General features: G+C 47.6%; 1 protein-coding gene across 1 annotated transcript in view; it reads left to right on the top strand.

Annotated features, from left to right (window-relative positions):
* Positions 1-21,702, top strand: part of LOC8026665 (tRNA methyltransferase 10 homolog B) — a 141,521-nt gene that overhangs the window by 34,357 nt on the left and 85,462 nt on the right. The window contains exon 7 of the mRNA XM_040220334.2: positions 15,348-15,500. Within this exon, the coding sequence (XP_040076268.1) occupies positions 15,348-15,500 (153 nt within the window). The remainder of the gene's footprint in view (positions 1-15,347; positions 15,501-21,702) is intronic.

Below are 21,702 nucleotides of genomic sequence, written 5' to 3'. Positions count from 1 at the left end.
CATGCTTTCGTAGTGTTGTCTTTTCCCCAGAGCGCAGTCGCTCTCGGGGACCGACAGTCACATTGGCCACTGTACGATGGAGCTTACCGTTCAGACCAGCGTTCCAACATGACTATCCACACGTCGATCGACTGCACCTAATCCCTCAAGTGGTTTTAAACTCTTTAATGTAAAGCGGAATGTCATCCTGCGACACCCCGGCCCCTCCGATAACGGCCCGACCAGCGGCATCAATGCCCGACAGTTTACGTCATCTCATCTTGTTGTTACACCACTGATACGCGAACACACGGTCACATCGGCGATAATTCCAGTCTTCTGTTCACAACCCACGACACTGCCATCACGGCTTCCTTTCCTTTCAACACTTCTCTCTCTCGCTGACACGAAGAAATACAGAACCACGTTGACGATGTTGCTGACACGCAGAAGAATCACGTTGAACGCCGGTTGGCACTCGGCACGGGACAACGGAACCGAACTCAGCACGGAAGGCACCCAGGCAGCCGGCAGGAAAAACTGCTTTCCTTGGACGCAGTTCCCGCGATTTCCATAACGTCGAAAACGTCGACACAGTTCCTCGTGGTTTCGCTGCTGTAGTTCCGCGTGTGTCCCGCAAATCGGAGACGGCCGTCTTACCCAGTGTATGTAGCGCTGCTGGCACTGCTCCGGAACTTCGCTGTTTCTAGCGGCTTCGTTAGCTCGTTTGATAAAATTAGTGGTAAACACGTCAATGCAACCGAAATGTTCTGCACGTTTGGACTAGAAGAGAGAATTACAGGCGGCCTTCGCTGCCGCTGAAGCTCAATCAACTCAACATTAATTTATTAAACAACGTGCGCGATGTGCTCGAAAAACGAAACCGAAAGAAGATGAGTCGGGAGGGCGGAAGCTTTCTCCGGTCTGCCTGGAGGAGGAAAACGTCTCGGAGAATAATAAGGACTTTAATTTTCCTTTCATCGGTCTGGGTTTGTTTATGTGTGTTTTGGTAAACAAAAAAAAAAAAAAAAAAAAAGCTTTACAAAAAAAAAAAAAAAAAAAAGCACTTTTCTGGGGATTGAACCGTTGACCACTTGGTCAGTAGCGCGATGTTCTACCCCTGCGCCAACTGAACAAGGAGGAGCTTACCTCCCCTCCTGGCATCTGAACTGCCGTTCCTCCCTTCTCTGGGCAACTTGTCCGCAACAAGGAGGAACAGTCGCTTTTGCTACCTTTCTCCTCCCTTTTTTCTTAGAGTGTGGGCTTTAGGGTGTCTCTTCGATTTCGCCTTTCAGACGGGTTGAAACCACACGACTTTTGGGAGTATGTTCAGTTGCTTGCGCTGTCGTTCGGTTCGAAGCTCGCACGAAAGTTTTCGTGCAACAAGAGCTGCACATGCGAGTCACGTTCGCGCACGTTAGATCGGTAGATGGTCGGCCTACTCTTCCTGTAGACATTTGTTGAATCGGCATCTTTGACACTCAACCCGACACGTCTGTGGACGTTCGTGCCTCGATGAAACCGGTCCCGTGGGCTCCGTGGTCGACGGAGGGTGACATCAGTTTGGATTTCCATCGCCCAATTTTGGTTTGTATAGCGGGGGCAACTCGGTCGTTGCTCGGTCTTAGGATTTTGTATTTAAATTGTTTGTTTTGCCGCAACAGACTGCGTGAGACTACTTTCCTGGTAAACATGGACCGGCGTGTTTTTATCGAGACTGAATTCCCAACCGCGAATTGCTTCTGGTATGCACGTACGCGAAGCCGCACGCGTTGCGAATGCTTCGCTCCATTCCACTATACGCACAATAAAGGTTCGTTGTTTTCGGTGTGCATTGCAATGTTTTTGCGAAGTTTGCTCGGTTGTACGTGTGTGGCGTGTAAATATTTCGTGCTTGTTTCACTGACAGGGTTCTTCGGAACTGCGTACGGGCGTGCGTCGTTTTCGATAGTAGTTTGTATACAGAATGTTTTTTTGGTTAGCTGCACCAAATAAAAAAAATAAAAAAAAAGGGAACGTGAGATAGAGTAAGTTGAGCCCTGGGGAAGTGTTAGTGGCCATGGCGGCCTCTAGAAAAAAGGTGAAATTAGGTAGTTAGCTAATTAACTTAAATGTTTTAATTAACTTTTTAATTTTTCACTTGAGAGGACATAATGTATTTAGAAGACTGAAGATCGGCCACGGTATGGTCTAGCCGTGTCGTCAAGTATGGATAAAAAAAAATTCCTAGTAGGCGCTACGGGGTCGAGAAATGTCACTTTGGTAAATGGCGTCGAACCGAAACTAAACAGGAAAGAGCGCCGGTAAAGGTATCGCTCCGCCCTTCCGGGCACGCGATTCGTCATTATCGCGGCCGGCTCGCCTAAGCAAGTGGAACCGGCCGTGATAATGACGAATCGCATGCCCGGAAGGACGGAGCGATAACTTTACCGGTGCTGTTTCCTGTTTAGTTTCGGTTCGACGCCATTTACCAAAGTGACATTTCTCGACCCCGTAGCCCCTGCTATGAATTTTTTTTATCCAAATGTGACGACACGGCTAGACCATACTGTGGCCGATCTTCAATCCTGTAAATGCATTAGGTACCCTTAAGTGAAAAAGGAAAAAAAGTTAGTTAAAACATTTTAGTTAATTAGCAAACTAATTACCTAGTTTCACCTTTTTTCTAGAGGCCGTCATGGCCATTAACACTTCCCCAGGGCTCAAAGTACTCTATCTCACGTTCCATTTTTTTTTTAAATTTGGTGCAACTAAAAAAAAGAAAAAAAAAAACACATTTTGTGTATCAATGCACACGCGTCTCGTGTGGGACACGTCCTCGTAACTCGAAACTCCGCCATTGCTGGCCACCGGGTCGCCACTGTGATCGCGGATATGTTGAGCGTTGGGACCGTGGGTGTCCCGGATATTGTGCAGCAGCATCAATGCTTTTGTGTGAAATCCCGTTTATAACTGAGCAGGGTGTTTAAAGAAAGGTAATCGTTGAACCACAGCGCAATATACGACGAAGGTATAACGATCCTCGCAGATCTGAAAGAGTTCTTCGTTTTCTTTTTGTTTCTTTTGTAAAAGTTCATAAAAATCGTCCTACTGTGAAGACCGGTTATAACGAAGTCGGTTATAACGAAATAACGGCTGCAGCGAAGCGATCACGATTTCCCATTGCCTTTTGCACTTCGTTAACCGAAGTCGGTTATCACAAAATAGCAGATATAACGAAGTGATTTCCGATTCCCGTTGACTTCGTTATAACCGCGGTCTCGACCGTACATATGGACCATTCCATTTAACGCTCTCTGGGCGGCACCATTTTGTTCGACCGCAGCGCCCTCTCCACACATCCGGGAAGTTCAGCGGGTTCGGCGGGTAAAACGAGAGAGAGCGCACGCGCCCGACTCCGCTAGCAGACGACAAACCGGGAGGTTGCCGTTCTCCATCTTTGGGCTGTATCGGCGGGCTCTACCGAACATCGAACTCTCGCTCGTGGCTACCGTTGTGAAGTGGTTCGTGTTCTTAGAATAGTTGTGGCTACTCCAAAATCAGCCTATAGCTCTCTGTTGTTCTATTTTGCTAAATGATATCAACTAGCATATCTTTTTTCCGTTACTTAAATAGCAGTTGAGTCAGCCGGCAGTACTACTTCAACTACTGTTTGTATTGCGGCAGGAGAGCAGGTTTTATTTATTATTTCAGACTTCCACTCATGGTCGCTAAAGGCCTACACCAGTACGAACTTTTGTAATAGTAAAAAAGCTACAGCAACCGGATTTACTTTTCGCCAAAGAGGCCGGCCAATCTGACACAGTTTTCCCTATTTTTTTTTATTTGCACGCAGGTAACAGCGCAATTGGACCCTGTGAGTCTTTTTATCTAGCATAATATTACACGACAACTGGCATACCAAAATCTGCGCATCTGCGCTTGAAAGTTCCAAAATGACGCGATTTTAACCAGAGTTTGCACGCCAGCCGGACGCTAGCTACAGCCCACTCGGCGGAGCGGACGACGCGCGGGGTGAGAGGGGGAGTGCATTTTTTTTCTCTTTTACCCTCTCTGCTATGACTCGGAACGGTCTATATTGACACCGACGGCTCAACAATCTCGGGGCGTGGAGAGTCGTGAGCATCTAATTATCGCTCCTCAGCCAATGAGATTGCAGCATTCGCTGATAAGAACTCCGAAAAACCAATCACGAAGAGAGAAGCCTGATAATCATAATAGAACACGCCCGGCGTTTCGTAAGCCGCCGGCGACTATGGAATATGCGCCAGTTGGTCACGTGGTGTGTGCCACTGTGGGTCACGTGGTCACACAGTTGACATTACTTCCCACTAAATGTAACGGGTCGACATCTCTTTGTTATTACTCTTCCGCCCCAAACAGTGTCTTGAGACTGTCTTTTGTATGATTCTAAGCAGTGTGACCTAGGCTGTGAACTGCGAACTGCCGGTATAGAAACCACGATCAGTCCGAGCGTGGATGTACTCCCACGCTCGCACTGATCGTGGCTTCCCGCTATCGGAGTGTCGCTTCACGCGCGCGCCTGGAGTAGCCGACTGCGCATGCGTGCGAAGGGTATACAGTGTCCCAATCGAGTCTGGGAACATTGACGTCGATTTCCGAGACGCGAGGAGATTACAACAACCATGGACAAATTTTGAACTACATAAGGCCCGAACGCCTGGTGTCATTGAAGGCCCGTGGGGTGAATAATCTGTAGTTTTTGCGATTCTTCTCGCGGAGGTCTTTTACTTGATACGATTATCACCGAAATTTAAACTAAAAAATAAATTGTTTGTTTTGGGGGATTTTTGCCGAATATGCGAGTATTTTTGGGTCAAAGAAGGGGCATATTTTATTTGTCATCTGCTCAATACGGTAAACAGCAGCAGCGCAGCGCCTCCGGGGATTTCGGTTCGTCAAGATCGGACATCTTTACTGTATTTGTTCGGCTTGACGGCCACTCGCCTCACTCGCGGTGGGACCTCCACTGTTTGCACTATTAACAAGAGACTGACTTGAAGTGACCGCTTCAAAAGCTAAACCGCTCTCCCGAATAAAAAAAAAAGTAAAATATTCACATATATTTTTATTGGTTCGTGTGATTTTTGGACGCCTAGTTAGGAGAGTTCTAATTGGGTGAAAGTATAAAGTAAATTTCAGGGTTTACTTGTGTATTTTCATTGACGAGGTCGACACTGCGGAATGCAATCAAGGGGCTCGGGTTTCGGGGGCTTGGAATTGGTGTCACGACGGACGCAAGCACGTACTTGTTAACGAAACCTAACCATATATGCTTAGGTCACGCATTGTGTCAACAGAAAAATAACTCGCCCCCGGCCCCCTTCCCTCCAATTTTTTTTACTTGCGTTTAAAACTCTTAAAGGAGCTGTGCAACGATTTTAACGTTGAAAGAATTGGCATCTTCTACTTTTGACATAGACCCCTTTCAAAAGTGTGACAACTCTGTGCGCCCCGCGGGCAACAGTGTGCCCGCCATGGTGAAGTAATGTTTTTTCTTCGGCCCGCTGGCTCTGCGTGAGAAAGTGGCAGGGCAAATGAAGTAACGCGGCTGTTTGCCGCCGCCGGCTGGGAAAATAACCTTGTTAGCTAGCTTACTAGGTATTAAACCTGAAACCAAAGATGGTGAAATGATATGACAAATCATGATGTGTCTGCAAGTTTCCACTAAACTTGCATAAAAAAATGCCTTCAAGGGGAATTTAATGCGGTGCTGTCCCAAGTCTGCATGGAAGAATAAAGTAACATGGTGTTAGTGTATGCCTCAGTAACATAAAAGAAGATAAAAAAAAACGCGCCTGCAAAATAAAGCTTTTTTTTTTTTTCGCGCGTTTATTGTTAAAGTGTAGAAAATGTTTGCAGGATTGATACGGGAATTCAACTGGTCGTCTAGCCTCGCTAATGATATCTGTCTACCGAGCAACACCAAATAAATATGCGGTGAGTGATAACAACGTAATGTATGAAGCAACTGTATGCAAAATAGTGAGGCCGGCCGAAAGGCAACGGATCCGTCGGGTAAAACCGACGCTCGTTTATCCGCGTCAAACGTATACCTGGCTAACAGCAAGAGTAAAGAAAACGCACAGCAGTATAATGCAAAACCGATATATTATCCTCATTAAAGGGATACGGAATCGAAACTTGAAATATAGAGAAAACATCAAGAAATGAGTTCAATATGATCAGCTAAGCCTGTAATGAATAATCGCACGATCGTATTTTGAGCAGATGGCTATATTTTATGCTCTAAATGCCGCGATTTTGGCGAGCGCTTCAAAATTAGCCATGGAGGAGCGCGATGCATCTCGGGAGATCCGGCATACGTCTTGACGTCATCATGCCTCGGACGACCAAGCGTACCGTAGTGACGAGTTTTGCCACTTGGAGGCGTCAACGCGTTACAATCTCGCTTTGTCGAAGTACCCAAGGGCTGTAGATATCGCGGGGCCAGCACGCGCACCAAACCTGAGAACAACCGAAGCACGCGTTTGCACGTCGCGCGAGAGCTGAAACCAAGGTGGCTCACTTCGTTTTGGCTCTTTCCACCAAGACGCCTCGGTATCGCGTTCAGGCCTAGGCAATCTATACCACTGAGCGGACATACCGCTGCGGCGCTGCTTTCAGAGGCATGTTGTCGTCACGACATTCCATTGAAGCTTCATAACCAACTACCAGGTGGTTTTTGATTATCGTTTAATTCACTTTAAAATATGTTTTCTTGCGTTTTCTAGCGCAATATTTATGTTTCTGTGGTTGTGCTGCTACCTGCGTCGTGTTGAAACAAAGAAATGAGCTCCAGAATTTGGTTTCCGTACCCCTTTAAGCAAATGCATGGGAATTCGTAAGATTAGCCAAACCGTCGCGGCAGCGGACGTACCGTCCGCTGCTGCGACGGTTTGGCTAACCGGGACACAGCACTGTGTTGGCATCTTCACTGATACTCTGGAGCGCGTAAACTGTCCTTAAAACAACACATGAAGCACCTAAAGCTCGGTTGGCGCACAGCAAGATTGCGACGTGCTTTCCTTCACCATGTCACGCAGCTGCTGACCGCCTCGCTGTTCCCATGGTTACCATGCCCAGACACACTGTTGCCGGGGTTTCTGCATGGGGTCTATTGTTGATCTTGACACAAAGGACAGAAAACACACCCGCTTCTTCAAAATGTTGCGATTCTGCCACGTAATTGCGAGGCAAAAATTATAATATTCCCCGACCTGCAGCCGCGAGCGGCGGCCATGAGAACCACGCGGCATGACGTCAATGGGGGTCTTGTAAAAAGATAGCAAGTTGGGCGAATACCTGCTCGATAAAAGGGAACTTTTCTATAAATCTTGTCGAAAAACCTGGTATCATCGAGAAAACTTTTATTATACGGAGTTTTAGTGGCACCATCTATCCTAGGTCCACAAAACCGTCAAGGCCCTTACGCACATTCGCGTTTGAGCGCGGTGCGTTCCGTAGCGGCAAGCGGACGCGTTGCGTTGCGATAAGATCGCTTGCGCCAAACTTGTACGCACAGTTGTGTTGACACGCAGTCAACCGCAGTCAAGAGCCAATAAGAACGCGCTATCGTCGCTAGTGGCTCACCAATAGTAAGCGAAATCCAAGGCAACATGGCGGCGCACGGCGACAGCGTCGAAGTGTTCGATTTTGGGACAATTTCGCCGGCTTCCCCGACGTTTTTTTCAAGCTTGAACCATCGCAGCCTTGGAAAATACAGCCCCCACCGCTCCCCAAAACGAAAAAGCAAGCACTGCGACCGGCGAACCGGACACGTCTCGCCGAGTCGGCCGGGTGGGACGAGCGAACACGTTACCCCCCTCCCCTCTTTCACCTTCTGATTGGTCGAACGCACCCGAACGCACCGCAACGCTTCGGAAAGTTGAGCGAGTCTCTACTCCCTTGCGTCGCGCTACCGAGCTTTAAGGTCCATACGCACATTCGCGTTTTGAGCGCGTTTGAGTGCGTTGCGGAGTCCTTGCGGCCAGGCGCGGTCGCTTGCGGAGCGACGCGAGCCTTCCCGCAACGCTCGGTAGCGCGACGCAAGCGAGTAGAAACTCGTTCAACTTTCCGAAGCGTTGCGGTGCGTTCGGGTGCGTTCGACCAACCAGAAGCCGAAAGTGGAGAGGGGGGTGACGTGTTCGCTCGCCCCACCCGGCCGACTCGGCGAGACGTATCCGGTTCGCCGGTCGCAGTGCTTGCTTTTTCGTTTTGGGGAGCGGTGGGGACTGTATTTTCCAAGGCTGCGATGGTTCAAGCTTGACAAAACGTCGGGGAAGCCGGCGAGGTTGTCCCAAGATCGAACACTTCAACGCTGTCGCTGTGCGCCGCCATGTTGCCTTGGATTTCGCTTACTATTGGTGAGCCACTAGCGACGATAGCGCGTTCTTATTGGCTCTTGACTGCGGTTGACTGCGTGTCAACGCAACTGTGCGTACAAGTTTGGCGTAAGCGGTCTTCGCAACGCAACGCGTCCGCTTGCCGCTACGAAACGCACCGCGCTCAAACGCGAATGTGCGTATGGGCCTTTACGGGAAGGCGCGCGTCGCTCCGCAAGCGACCGCGCCTGGCCGCAAGGACGCCGCAACGCACTCAAACGCGTTCAAACGCGAATGTGCGTATGGACCTTCAGCCCTATCTGCTACCGCGAACAGCCGCCAGAAGCCGGAGGAGGAGGGGGACAGAGCCGGACGGGTATGGCCGGACCCGGATGAGACTTTCCTCCTTTCACCATATTAGGGAGTTTTCGTAGACCGCGTGTCTCCCTCCCTAATGGTACGTTTACACCTGAAGAGAAATCCGCTGCCGCGGGAGCGGATCCGCTCCCGGCGGCGGCGGCGGCGAGCTGGTTGCGTTTACATCTATTTCCTTCGAGCATTGGCGGCAGCGCCGGCTGCGGCAGCGGTTCCCGTAACGTCTCGTCGAATATGACGAGAAGGCGCGAGAGTTCCCGCCTAGGCTCTCTCTCTCTGCCGGGCGTTGCTGCTCCCGGAAGAACGCGTACTCGTGACGTAGGCAGCGTCGCGCCGCGCAAGAATGTCACTTCCGGTCAGCGAAACGCCTCGTTCGGCGGCAGAAATAGGTCCGGGACCAAAACGGCTCGCCGCCGCGTTTTCCGCCCAGCGTTTCGCCCCAGCGGCAAAAGCTGGGCGGATTCGCTGGCGGATCCGCAAGTGTAAACGTACCATAAGCCCTCCGCAACGAAGAAGCCGCTACTGCGCCTGCGCGCCGATAGCCTTGACTGTACAGCTCCGGGTATCGTAGCGGGTTGCGGAGAGCGGTGCGGGACGGCGAAAACGATCTACGAAAACTCCCTATTGTTCGCGCTGCGCCAGCACGCGGGTCGCGAGCGGATGAGTTCTCGCTGCTCACGGATGGCTCTAGAGAGAGAGCTTCACCGAAACCCTGCGCAACCCCCATTGACGTCACAGCACAGCGCACGTGACTCGGAAGATGGTGAAGGAGTTGAGAGGTGTCAAAAACCTTAATCCTTGTCTATTTTTAATATAAAAACTAGGACGTGCAGGCAAGAGCGCTTTTTTTTTTTGTTCTTTACTTCAGAAAAATCGAGGCACCAACTCCCAAGTTATTTAAGCGAAGCACTGAAATTGTTGCACAAGTTTCTCTTCGCTGAGTTCTCAACAAGTAGGCAGGTCTTCAACAACGTGGTTTTTATGCATAATCATGCTGATATTGCTTGTTTGTCTCTTTGTTTTGGTTTTGCATCAGTCACCGCGATATCCGTGGTTCGAATGCCGCTTGCCCAAGATTCCTCCTTGAACTCACACGCGAGATCGAAGCACGGATCTCGTGGTGACTCAGGTTCGATTCTATTTGCAGACTGTCCTTTGTATGATGTATAGGAAGTATTCAGTGGTGGCCATATTTGTGTGCGCAACTGCTGAGCGCGTGCTGATGGCGAGCTTTCACGGTCCTTTAGCAACGTGCATTGCGCACCATCAAGATTGCCGTTCTTAGCTACCTATTAATGGGGGCTCGTTCTGAGCATGCGCTCCAGACAGCACCTACGAATATGGAGTCCAGTGAATACTTCTAAGCAGTGTGACCGTGGCTCTGTACACCTTTTCCCCAAGGGGGCAGCCATCTTGAATGTCGTCAATTATGCTATGTGATAAAAACGTCGCTTTGATCTTCACGCCGCTGGAAGGTGTTTACGAAAAACGCGTGATTGTCACAAATTCTTGTTTTGTTTTGCCTATAGTTTTCTCGCATATTCCAGGTTGAAATGTTTTATTATTATTTCGTCCCGCATTCCAGATACAGAACCCACGTGACTGAGAACGGCAGAAAACAGAAATCGTCTATAGTTTCAGCGGAACGGGCACAGGCTGTCGCAGACGTATAAAGCCGCCGAGAAGTTTGATAACGAGCCGGATTCGGCAACACAAAGTCGGCGTCTACTTTACGGTTCACGGCTTCCACAATTACGCCGGGGGCGGGGAAGCGACTTCTTGATGTCGAAACTCTTTCGAGAATTCGAGCCCCGCTCGTAAACTTCCGGCTTTTTTATTTTTATTTTTACGACGCTACTTCCGGTCTTACCGGTTTCTCGAAGGCGGCTCCAGCGTTCCCCATCCGCTTTGTGTGTACCGCCACCGTTTTCAGTTTCTGTGGCGTTCTTTGATTATTTGGTGGCTTCACTTACTCATTGAGTAGGTATACAACGTACCGCGCTCTCGTCCTAATTAAAAGATTACGGAAGCGACCCGGGGGGGGGGGGGGGGGGGGGGCTACTTTTACTGCGTTCATTGACGTCATCCCGATTGGTTCCTGGCGGTCCTTATCCGCGGAAATGCTGCGTTCTCATTGGGTGCCTATATAGTTATTCTGGGATGCAGCGAATCTGACCCGTGCACCGTTATTTTGAAACTTCGTGCCACAGGCCGAGTCGCGCTAAAAACGCCCAGGAAAGCGCTATAGACCGCTGCCTTGGGTTTAACCAAGGCAGCGCGGTGGTCACATTTCTAATACATCATCCAGAAATCGGTCTGCAGACACTGTCTGATGTGTGTCATTTCCTTGTATCCAGTGTCGTTGGTAATATATAAACTCTCCGCAGATATGTTCCAAACATACATATATGTGCGAAGCAAACACGCTCTGAACATCGACTCTGCGGAGAAACTCCGCGTCTTTTGTATGTACGTCGCGCGAGCGATGTGGGGCTGCTGTTCGTGGGACTCGGATCCTCGCGTGGTGGTTTCTGGGGTCGGTTTTCTTCGCGGCCATACCGACAACCCGTCATGCACCACCGCGTGTTTCTTGGTGGCGAATTTTTTTGCACTGTCATGTCGGAGGGAGGAATGCTTTTGCGTATGCTGTCGATCTTCATTGACAAAAATTCAACTTCGAGCCCCGAAAGGGGGAAATATAAAAGGAAGAAAAAGTTTTATTGAGAAAGCGAAAGGGGAGTTTACTTCAATCACCTTAAATGCGCCGTCTTTTTTTTTTTTTTTTTCTGAATTGGTGATTACGGCGTAAATTTAGCTTTAGAAGGGTCCGATAAAAGTCGTCGTGAACTCTGGACACTCTCCCTGCTGGGGCACAGAATGCGGATTGGCGCGTTTAAAATGACGAGAAGTCGAGCGGCTCGTGAACCCGGCCATGGGCCGAAAGTTTGCCGTCCTTCGCAGTAATGTAGTCGTAAAGCCTGGCACCTCGCCGCTAGAGCGATATATATATTGTCTGCCCGCCGTAAACGAGGGTCGGTCGGAAGAGTGAACTGCAGACCAGAATCGCGGATCTTTGCGCCAGATCCACGGCTGCGGCCATTCTCCGCGGCACTTTTCCCCGACGCGAAAATGCGTTTCGAATGGGGTTCGGAGAGTGACCGCTATGGTGGCATGGCGCTAATATCGGAGGTTTCCGCCTTTCCGCCTGCTTTCCTGCTCGCCACGCGAAAACGCAGCGCACACGCACTTGCGACCAATCTCCGCAGGAGGCGTCCGCCATTAAATTGCAAATGCCTCCGCATGGTTTGAGATTCACTCTCCGTCCAGTTTAGACATTCTAGTTTTCGTCTACCGTTCGCTCCTCCCCTGTCTTTTACGGTGGTGACGTCTTTATAGGAAGAGCGGAGGAAGTTCTGCAGGTTTTCACGACGCATCTTTTCTGGATAGAACTTTCGCGAAGGAGCTTTGGAAAGTAAGGCGATAAAGAAGTGGCCGTTTCGCGCGGGATTTAAATCTGAATTTCGCTATTTCGCTGGATAGGCGATACCGGAACACAAAGTTAAGCTGCTAAATTACACGAAAAAAAAAAAAAAAAAAAGAAGAAAAGCTGATGTGTTTGAATACCTTGTTTGGTGTTATAGGTTTCATAACATTGAAGCTTAATTTAAGACTCCTCTTTGTTTGAAACAAAGATCGCGTCATCTGTAGTCGCCACCGAATATCTAGTCTAAACGATATGTTCCAGCATTGTGTCACGCTCATCACGACCCGCCTCCCAACACACTAAGAAATGCCTGTGCGTCTACTTACCCGCAAAACACTCGAAGAGTCAATAGGGAGTATTCGTAGACCGCGTTTGCCCCTCCGCTAAGCCCTCCGCAACGAAGAAGTCGCTACTGCGCCTGCGCGCCGATGGCCTCGCCCGTAAAGTTCCGGGTATCGTAGCGGGTTGCGGAGTGCGTTGCGGGACGGCGAAAACGATCTACGAAAACTCCCTAATCTCTGCGATCTACGAGATCAGCTCAGCGAATGAAGAGGCGGAACATCTTTTTAGAGCTAAAAATGAAGTCTGCGCCGCTCTGGCTTTACGCAATGCAAAGCGTCATGCTTGCATTGCGTAAGGCCTCAGCGCAGACTTCATTTTGAGGTCTAAAAAGATGTTCCGCCTCATCATTCGCTGAGCTAGATCTCTTAGATCGCAGAGAGAGGCTCTTCGAGTCTTTTGCGGGTTAGTAGACGCGGAGGCATTTTTTTGAAGTAAATCTTGTACACGTTACTCAAAAAAAAAAAAAAAAAAAAAAAAACTGATTACAGTTAACAAATTTGGAAAAGTAATGAATTGGATTACTTGATTCCTTGAGTGGCAAAGTCGTTACTTGAAAAAGTAACCGTTACTTTTCCAATTACTTTCGATTTTCAGAATAACAGACTTTTCTGCCGGTTTGAGAACGCATCTTTCGTGCTAGCTGTTTCATTATCGGATTAGAATCACTGAATTATAAACTACTTATCTTCTTAATCCACCCATTTTGATGAGCCTTTCTCTTCTCGGAGACTTGGTTCCAGGATTCTTTGGTGGGAAACTTGTAGAAACAAAGGGCGCCATAGAAAGGAGGTCATTCTAGGGCTTCCAATTGTAATTAGATTTTAGATTACTCATGGGATTACGCGCTAATAAATGAATTCAAAGGATTACGAAATTACTTCGAAAAGTAATCGATTACCCGCCTAAGTCTGCCTGGAGCGCTGCGAAAGGGTCGTTAGTGACCTCATATCATAATCTAAACCCTGAGACAAGGAGAAAATACAATACAGGACGAGATTTTGTCGTCTTTTTCGTCATTTTATTTCTCCTTGTCTCAGTGTTTAGATTGCAATGTTTCCTAACCGGGTCGCCAGCATATTTTCGCTCCTCGTTAATGCGATTTACGAACGTTTTTTTGTGTTTTTTTGTTTTTTTTTTTTATCTCGAAGGCTTGTCTGACTGAATGTTCGTAACTCTTTTGCATCTAATTTGTAAAGAGATGACGCCACAAAACAAATGGTTTGTCAACAAAATGTTTTTTTATTGTAGGAAAGCTTTTTTGTTGTTATTTCATTAAAAAAAAGCTGCCCTTAGTAATCAATAAAGTTCTTTGTCACATGAAAGTTCTTTTTCTGTCTGTGTCTGCCCTCAGCAGTGATGTTTATATCTGTCTGTTATTCCAAGTGGCTAGTTGTGTAAATACAGAATAAATTAAGTGCGTGACGCTACCGCGCGTTTCGCAAATTATGTTCGTACTTTTGGAGTTCCTTGATTTATTTACTTGGTGATTTCACTGTCTGTCTCTGGAGAGCAAACCGATTCATAGCCGAAGTTCGGTTTTGTAAAGAAATATTGGCACGAATCAATCGCAAGATCTATAGAGAGCTCTCTTTCGGTTGATCACCTTCTGAAGCCTTCCCCAACGCCTCCTGGCTTCCCTGGCGGCGGAGTTCGCTGTGTTGATGCTTGTGACCGGATGGAATGTCTTGGGATCGTATAAGACTCTGGATTAGTGTATTATTTGTGTGCAGTGACGGACTGAGACCAGATTTTTGCGTAAGCGTGTTGTTTTGGCGTTCAGGTATGTTGTTGTCGCAACTAAAGAAGTTGGTTATTAACCCCATGCCGCCCTTATCCCCAAGTTCTCCCAAAAACAGAGCTAGCCAACAGTGTAGACTTAATTTATTTGGAACTCAAATCCACAAATATCAGGGCGCCATGCTGAAATTAACCATTCCGGAAATAGGCTGCCGGTGCCATTGTTGGAAGCGAGGCAGATGTTACGGGCTTTAGTTGAGCAAGTTGGTTCACTGCTTGTGAATGGGGCCAGCTGAACATGAAAAACTCACAGAGAACAATTATAACATTCGCACGGCTGGAATAGCAACATTTAATAACGCTTCTTTTTCCTTTTCTGCTAATCCTTGATTTCGGTTTTCTTTTTCTTTACACTAACTTATTTTTTTTAAAATTATCTACACTTGATTTAGGTTTTCTTTTTCTTTACATTTAATTCGGAATTTCTTTTCCTTTAACGCTTTGACATTTTTGCTGTCGGAATGTTCTCATCCCTTTTATTCTATCCTCTTTAAGCGATCTTCCTCTTCTTGTATATCTTTGCCTGGAACTCGTATCAGTCCGCAGGAAAATCTCCTCCGAGTTGTGTAGTGCAACGGAAGGAGCACTAACCAGTCCTCGGATTTTTCTTCGATGGCTAGAGTTTCGAGTAGTTCACGGGCGAGATGATTTTTATGTCGCCCCACGATGTTTACGTTGCACAACCTTCATTAAATGTTGCTAGTCCAGCGGTGCGAATTTTTTTTTTCTCTGTGTGTTTTTCATTTTCAGCTGGCCCCACCCACGAGGAAAGTGCTCTTGCTGGGCTGTTACGATCGCAGGATGGTTTGTGACTTTGGAAGCATTGGAACGGTGTATTCCGGGGTCTTCATTTGTTTTATAAGTATGTATTGCGCTTTTATTTTCCGACGAATGTTTTCTTTTGGATTTGTGAAACTTCACGACATCAACTCAACGTACGGCATCACGGTCTACTTGTTAGTCGATTGTTATAGGTTTTACGGCTTGCGATATTAATTACTTTTTGTTGTTGTCTCTTACCCAAGGTGGAGATGACGTCTGAGAATCACGCGGAGTTGTTTTCGCGTGACTCCCTGGTGTACCTGAGTCCCGACGCTCCAGAGAGCCTGCCGGGAACTCCGCTGGACGCTTCCAAAGTTTACGTCATCGGCGGCCTGGTCGACGAGACGGTGCGCAAGGTAACCTACCATCCCTCTACTTTCTCTCTGATGATGATGTTGACGGCCAGAAGGTCCTTCTTATGAGTGAAAATTCACTCGCTAGTTCTAGACGAAGACGATGTTCAATAAATTGAACTGGGAGTTCCTGCAGCATCAGTACGTCAATTTGGACCGGTTGGCTCACGATCATCTAGAAAGACGAAAAAAAAAAAATGCACAGGGACAAGGAACTGGGCGACACGGGGGCGCTGTATCGTCCACATTCTAGTCCTCGTGTACTTTTCGGAAGCTTTTCTTAGATGTTTCTACAGCCCTTCGCACGTAAATGGAACTCAATGTATTGCGTGCATCGCCCTTCTTCGATCGTTGTAGCTAAAGTGGAGGAATGGTGTACACGATTTTCAGATAACAGGTGGACATTTTTTTGGCTTGTTTGTTAATAATACCATTTAGTCCTTTGATACCAACTTTGTAAGAAGAAACAAAACACACAAAAACAACAATCACATTTTACGTAGAATTTAACTTGAAACACACTACTGAATTGTCGAGTTAGGCCGTGCCCACTTTTGTTGTTTTAATCTAATCCTTCTAAAAAGCTTGGTTGCACGCCATCTTGTTTCTACTCTAAATTATATTTAGGGTATCCAAATCTATTTCGTCGCAAGAAATATTGGCCCTCATTCCCGTGTCTCCAAGGAAAATGATATCTAAAGTTACGGGCTTACACGTATAATTACCGAGGTTGTCACGATTGATGATCCGTGCCGGAAGCCAGACAGTCGAGCGAAAAGGTCAAATGACGTGGTTTAGGCACCATCACCAAAAATAACAGGACGCTTTGGACAAATGCGTTGCAGTTAAGCTGACGCTATCGATTTAAAGACCTTCGCATCGCGAAAAACTGGGAACTTTAGACCCATCCCTTTCTTTGTTGCGTTTGTCGGAAGCCCGCCGAGCGAAGGCAACCAGGAGTTGCTTATTAGAGCGTGATTAATCCAACGTGTCGGCCTATTATCGTAATTGATCGCATCTGTCAAACGCATGGCGTGCGTGCAGCACGCCCGTGCCAGTTGAAACAGAAAGCCGTTTCTTTTCGACGGCTGCCTTTTAACGTATCCCGTACGTGACGCTTTTTTTTTTTTTTTGTCCCATTCGGGTATTTGTATTCGTTAATACGTTTCGATTAGGGTTATGCCGTCCGTTCGCCCGTTCGCCCTATCCATTCTGTCCCGTCGCTTTATCGTGATGAATCGGCGTTGTCCTTTTGGGACTCGGAGGGAGGATCGAAAGCGGCGAAACGCCAAGCCCCAGTGGTCCTAGTCTTCCCTATAGAGGCGGCGGTTACGGTGCCGGGGCGGATTTTATTTCGAGGTTGATTCCCGGTCGTATGCGACCAGCGAAAGAAGCCGCCAGTGACAGTTTGTCTTTCCTCCTGGAAGGTGTGCCGCGCAATCGATCTGCCATCCAGTCCACTTTTTTTTAAAACTTAATTTAGTGATTTTTTTTTTATTTACGGTTGATTGTCGCTGGTGTCGCCTATCGCCACGCAAATAATTAAATAAAAGCGCACGCGCGTGAGGGGTGACACAAGAATGTTGAACGTCGTTTCGTGTTCCTGTGGAACTCTGCGACAGGGAATATATTAACTTACATTGGGAGTAAAAAAAAAAAAAATGGAGGAAAACCTTTTTGGTGTTGAAAAGATATATTCTCATCGGTTCACGCGTTTGTCGACGATAAATGGGTTAGGTTTTTATTTTTGGCTTTGTTAACTTACTCGAAGGTTTCCGTTTTCTCCCGTACTTTTAAGTTGGAAGTTGGAGACTGCAATCTTCGGTGGGGGTGACTTTTTTTTTTTAACAGGTCTGGCGTGTTGCGCTGACTGTTCCGATAAGTTTGGAAATGTGACCTTTTTGAGGAATTTGATAGGAAATGTACAAAGAAAAGCCTTTAGTTCGGCGCCACTATCTCCATTTTGAAGGGAAGTTGGAGGTTACCGTCAAAGCAGAAACAAAACAAGCGTTTTTAGAGCGTATTTTTTTTTCATTTATTTTTTTGTTCGGGAAGAACGCTTTTCTATTATCAGGCGGAGTTTGGCCAACTTAGACTCAGACGGTGGATGTTTTCGTTTCAAAAAGGAATCTAGTCGACAAAACTGTCATTTTTTGTTTCAGTTTTATTTTAAGGCGAAGGGTGCTGCGGTCACCTAGTTGGACCGTAAATGTTGCTGTTGGCGATTTTCTCAGCGATGTGGATACCATTTCGTCGTTTACCCTGAGACTGGTTTTTTTTTTTTTTTTGAAGAGCAGAAGTAACAGAAAAAACAGATTGTTCTCTTTTATCTAGAAAGTGACAGGCAAAAAAAAAAAGTATTTTTTTTTGTGCCGTAAAAATAAACTAGGTTTTGCCGAAAGCTACGACCCCGACAGAATTTAGGGCTAATGGGTGGTTTTTTTTTTACTAAAGTTCCAAAGTTCCGGTTACCAGAGTAAAAATACAGAGAAGTGAAAAACTGATTTTGCTTAGGAGAGAAAGCCGTCGGACCACCGAACATCAAATGCTGCACCAGAACACACGAAATACCTTTGTTTTCTTTCTGTCTCCTAGCTGGCGCCACTGTCGCTACCAGGCAGACGTCAACATGGAAGCAGACGGCATAATCATCTGTACAGCTGTGAAGTTTCCGTCTATGTTTAGCGGTCTAGTTCAGGGTGAATGTCCAACGTTGCGTTCTTCCACTGTGGGTTTATTTTGTTGTCTATGTAAATACTTAAATTTTACAAATGATTACGATTGGATATAGGTTATTCTCATCTAAATTCACATTATCTCGCTGAGCCGCTGCATATCAGCTCTGTCGCTGTCGTGCCAGTAATACTGAGTTATTTCGACCAAGCTCCGTGTGTGCTATCGCTTGATTAGGCTATGTGTTCTTACCAAATACTGAGAGCTATAAAGGTCACCTTCGAAGTGCATCGCCCGGTGGTCCTGTGTCTTTTCATATATACTCACAGTTTGCTTTTAGTTTCGTCAGTGCATCGGTCGTGGTTCGCTCGTTAGTCTTGCGTAGTTAATGAACGGATCTTCTGTAGCGACAAAGGTGCACGATCTTAACAAGTCGCCTCATTAGCGACCTATATTTGAAGAACTTTATGTCGAAATCGAAGAATTTTGAGAACGTGCTATAGTATATTGCAGGTTAAGAAGGTAGGGCGAGGGAAAGGAAGGTGGGAGAGAAGGAAGCGGACGCAATGCTGGCGAGGAGGGGGCTTTCCTTCTCCCCTCGCAAGCGTTGCGTCCATTTCCTTCTCTCCCACCTTCATTTTCCTCTCCCTACCTTTTTGGGTTTCACCGACTATGGAGCCTTGAGAAAGGCAGGTTGCGGAATCTATCGACCATCTCATTATCGCTCCGCAGCCAATGAGGTTGCGACATCAGCCGATAAGAACGAGGAAGAACCAATCACAAAGCGAGAAGTGTGATGCTAGTATGCGATGCTATGGGAAGATCCGGTGCGCATCCACAATTGGCCCTCTCCTTCCCCCCCCCCCCCCCTTTTTATTTTCTTCATACATAACAACGCTTAGTAGTACACTGTTAGCAAGTCCCGTGTATTTGGCGAATATTTGGGGTGAAAAACACGCTATTTACACAAATTACCATAAATTTACACGATGAGTAACGGATAATTCGTTCAGAAATCATGCGAGGTTGTAAAAAACGTGTTTTGGTTCGGTAATACACGCATAACCGTGTAGCCGACCTCGATAACACGCATCGCCCCTGGCGACGACCGCGGCATTGCCGGCTATCGAAGCACCGGAATGCTTGGGGAAACACTTAGAAAGGACCGTCGAGACAAATGCCGCGGAAAGAAACATGTCTCGGAGAAAGATATGCACCAAAAGCAATTGCGCCATGTCGCAGGACGTTGGCGAAACCCGCGCTCATCGTGCTCGCCGCCATCTTCTGGTAGATGGCTATGCGGCTTCCCTCATGTCGCCCATGTTTGTATTTAGTTTAGGGGTCCTGATAACAGTTTTTTAGACACCACAAATAAAGTCATGGGTCTAGTTATTCGTTCCAAACAGGTAAAATGGATATAAAAAGCGTGTCCTCGATGTGAACACGTGACACTGCAGTTGGTTTCGTTTTTGCTTCAACTTTCAACTGCAAGCGATCTGGCCACGGCGCAAGCGCAACGCCGATGTGCGCTGGAAGCAAGCGCCGGTCGGCCAGGTTGGCTTTCGTTGTTTTTTGTTTGACCGGAGAAAATCTGGCAAGTACGCATGGCGCCGCTACTGTTTTGGTTTGACGGGACGCGAGAAGCTTCGCATAGAGCTTCGGAGTTTGCGAGCACATAGTGAAGACGTGACCGGAGAAGTGCCCCTGTGACGTTCCTGGAAGACGGGAAGTAGCATTCGTAATCGTCGTGTGTGCTTTGAAAGCGAAGGGAGTCACAGGGTCCACGAGTTCGCAACCACACGCCAAGGGACACGACAGCGCGGCGTTGACTTCGGCGATCTCGTTCTGTTTGGTGCAACCCGGCGATGCGAAAAAGAGCTGAAACATTCGTCGTGTGTGGTGCGGTGCTTTGTATTCCGGGTCTGTTTGAACCACGCTTTTAACACGGAGCGCAAATTGTTTGTTCCGTGGTGGAGGTTCAACGGGTACAGTCCCGTCGTCGTCAGCTGATCCGGTCCAGCTGGTCCGGGAGGACGCAGCGAGCGTTTGTAAAAGTAAATCTTCCTTCTTTCCGTTTCAAACTGTGGAAGTATCCCGACGCATACCGTGAGTAAGAAGCAGCGGGCGTTTTCAACAAAATTATGTTGTTTTAATTGAATAATGGACTCTGGATTGTTGTCTTAAATCTGCCGTTTTTTATGCTTCGTGTTGGACTGCGTTTGCATAGCGACGCACACCGCTCGAGTAGATGATTCGGTCCTGCAACGAGTTTGTTGCGCCAATTATGCGGCATGAATAAATTAGGGCAAGGTTTCCTACCTGCCCACAGATGTATGTACTGAGACCATTTTTTATGTTGTGAACGTAGTGCTCTTTCTTTATTTTGGAAGACACGTTGGTGCATTTATTATGGTACAATCACTTGAGAGTTGAGAAATTAGAGAGCGAGCAAGCTTTCTCAACTTTGTCTCTTTCTCTCTGGCACTGCCCTGTTTCAGTTTCAGTAGGCATATCTACTAGCAGGTACAAACTGCTCTAAAGGAGGTAAAAAACGGGATGCTTAGGACGGTGCGGACTCCGTGTGTTTCGCGCTTTTCGCAAGGTGACAGGGTAAATGCTTTTATGAGATATGCGGAATATGCAAGCGATTTTGTTATGCCCGTCGTTTGCGTCTCTCCAGCAAAACGAATAAGATGATCTACTACAAAGGCGCAATCACAAGCCAAGATTTAAGATAGCAGTGCGTTTGCTTCGGTGATCCGTGTAGGTGTATTTTACCCTGCACTCTGCAACACCGTGTCATGACGAAGAGCTGGAACGGTCACGGTTTGTGCTGGCCTCCCGGTTGACAGAAACCCGCGTCGCCCGCATCGGCACCGAGTGCACTTGGGCTGTTGATGCTCAAGCCTTTCATCCGCGGCTTGTCGCCAGCTCATCCTGCTGCTCAACGGTGAGGAAGCGGCGAGAGTAACCTCGGAAGTGAACGTAAATCCTCGTTCATTCAGTTATCCGGTGTCAAAGTGTGGAAGATGTCCAACGTGTACTGAGGGCGGGAACTACGAGCGTTTTGCCTTGCTTTTATAGCCGTAACCAGACCAACGAGATAACTGCCTTACGTACTCTAAAATGACGGAAGCAATAAGTTTCAACAGGTCGAGTACGTCACCGGGGATGTAGGCGAGACGGTGCACACTGTTTAAACGCTTGCAGTATCCACGAGTGGTACCAGGAAAGCGACGTCAACAGAGAAGGAGCTCGCGATTCAGCACAATGCACTGCTACGGGCCCGTGTATCTTCAAAGTTCGGGGTGGTGGCAGTATAAAAAAAAGACGCATCAGCGCCCCACACCAGTGTTCACGAATAACACCGGTCACAAACTCCCAAGCCCCACCGCTCTTCTCGACACCGACACGACATACGACAACAAACTGCATCAAAACGCCCCAAAAGTGAAGGCGTCTGCTCCCGTACTGCAACCACTGCAACTGCTGCAACTAGCGGAAGTGAAGTGTTGGGCGGGTGTCCGGATGT

The sequence above is a fragment of the Ixodes scapularis genome, unplaced genomic scaffold, assembly GCF_016920785.2.
Source record: "Ixodes scapularis isolate PalLabHiFi unplaced genomic scaffold, ASM1692078v2 PGA_scaffold3__209_contigs__length_174095766, whole genome shotgun sequence".
NCBI classification, from domain to species: Eukaryota; Metazoa; Arthropoda; class Arachnida; order Ixodida; family Ixodidae; genus Ixodes; species Ixodes scapularis.
The sequence above is the reverse complement of the archived record's forward strand: the minus strand, read 5'-3'. Positions and strand labels throughout refer to the sequence as shown.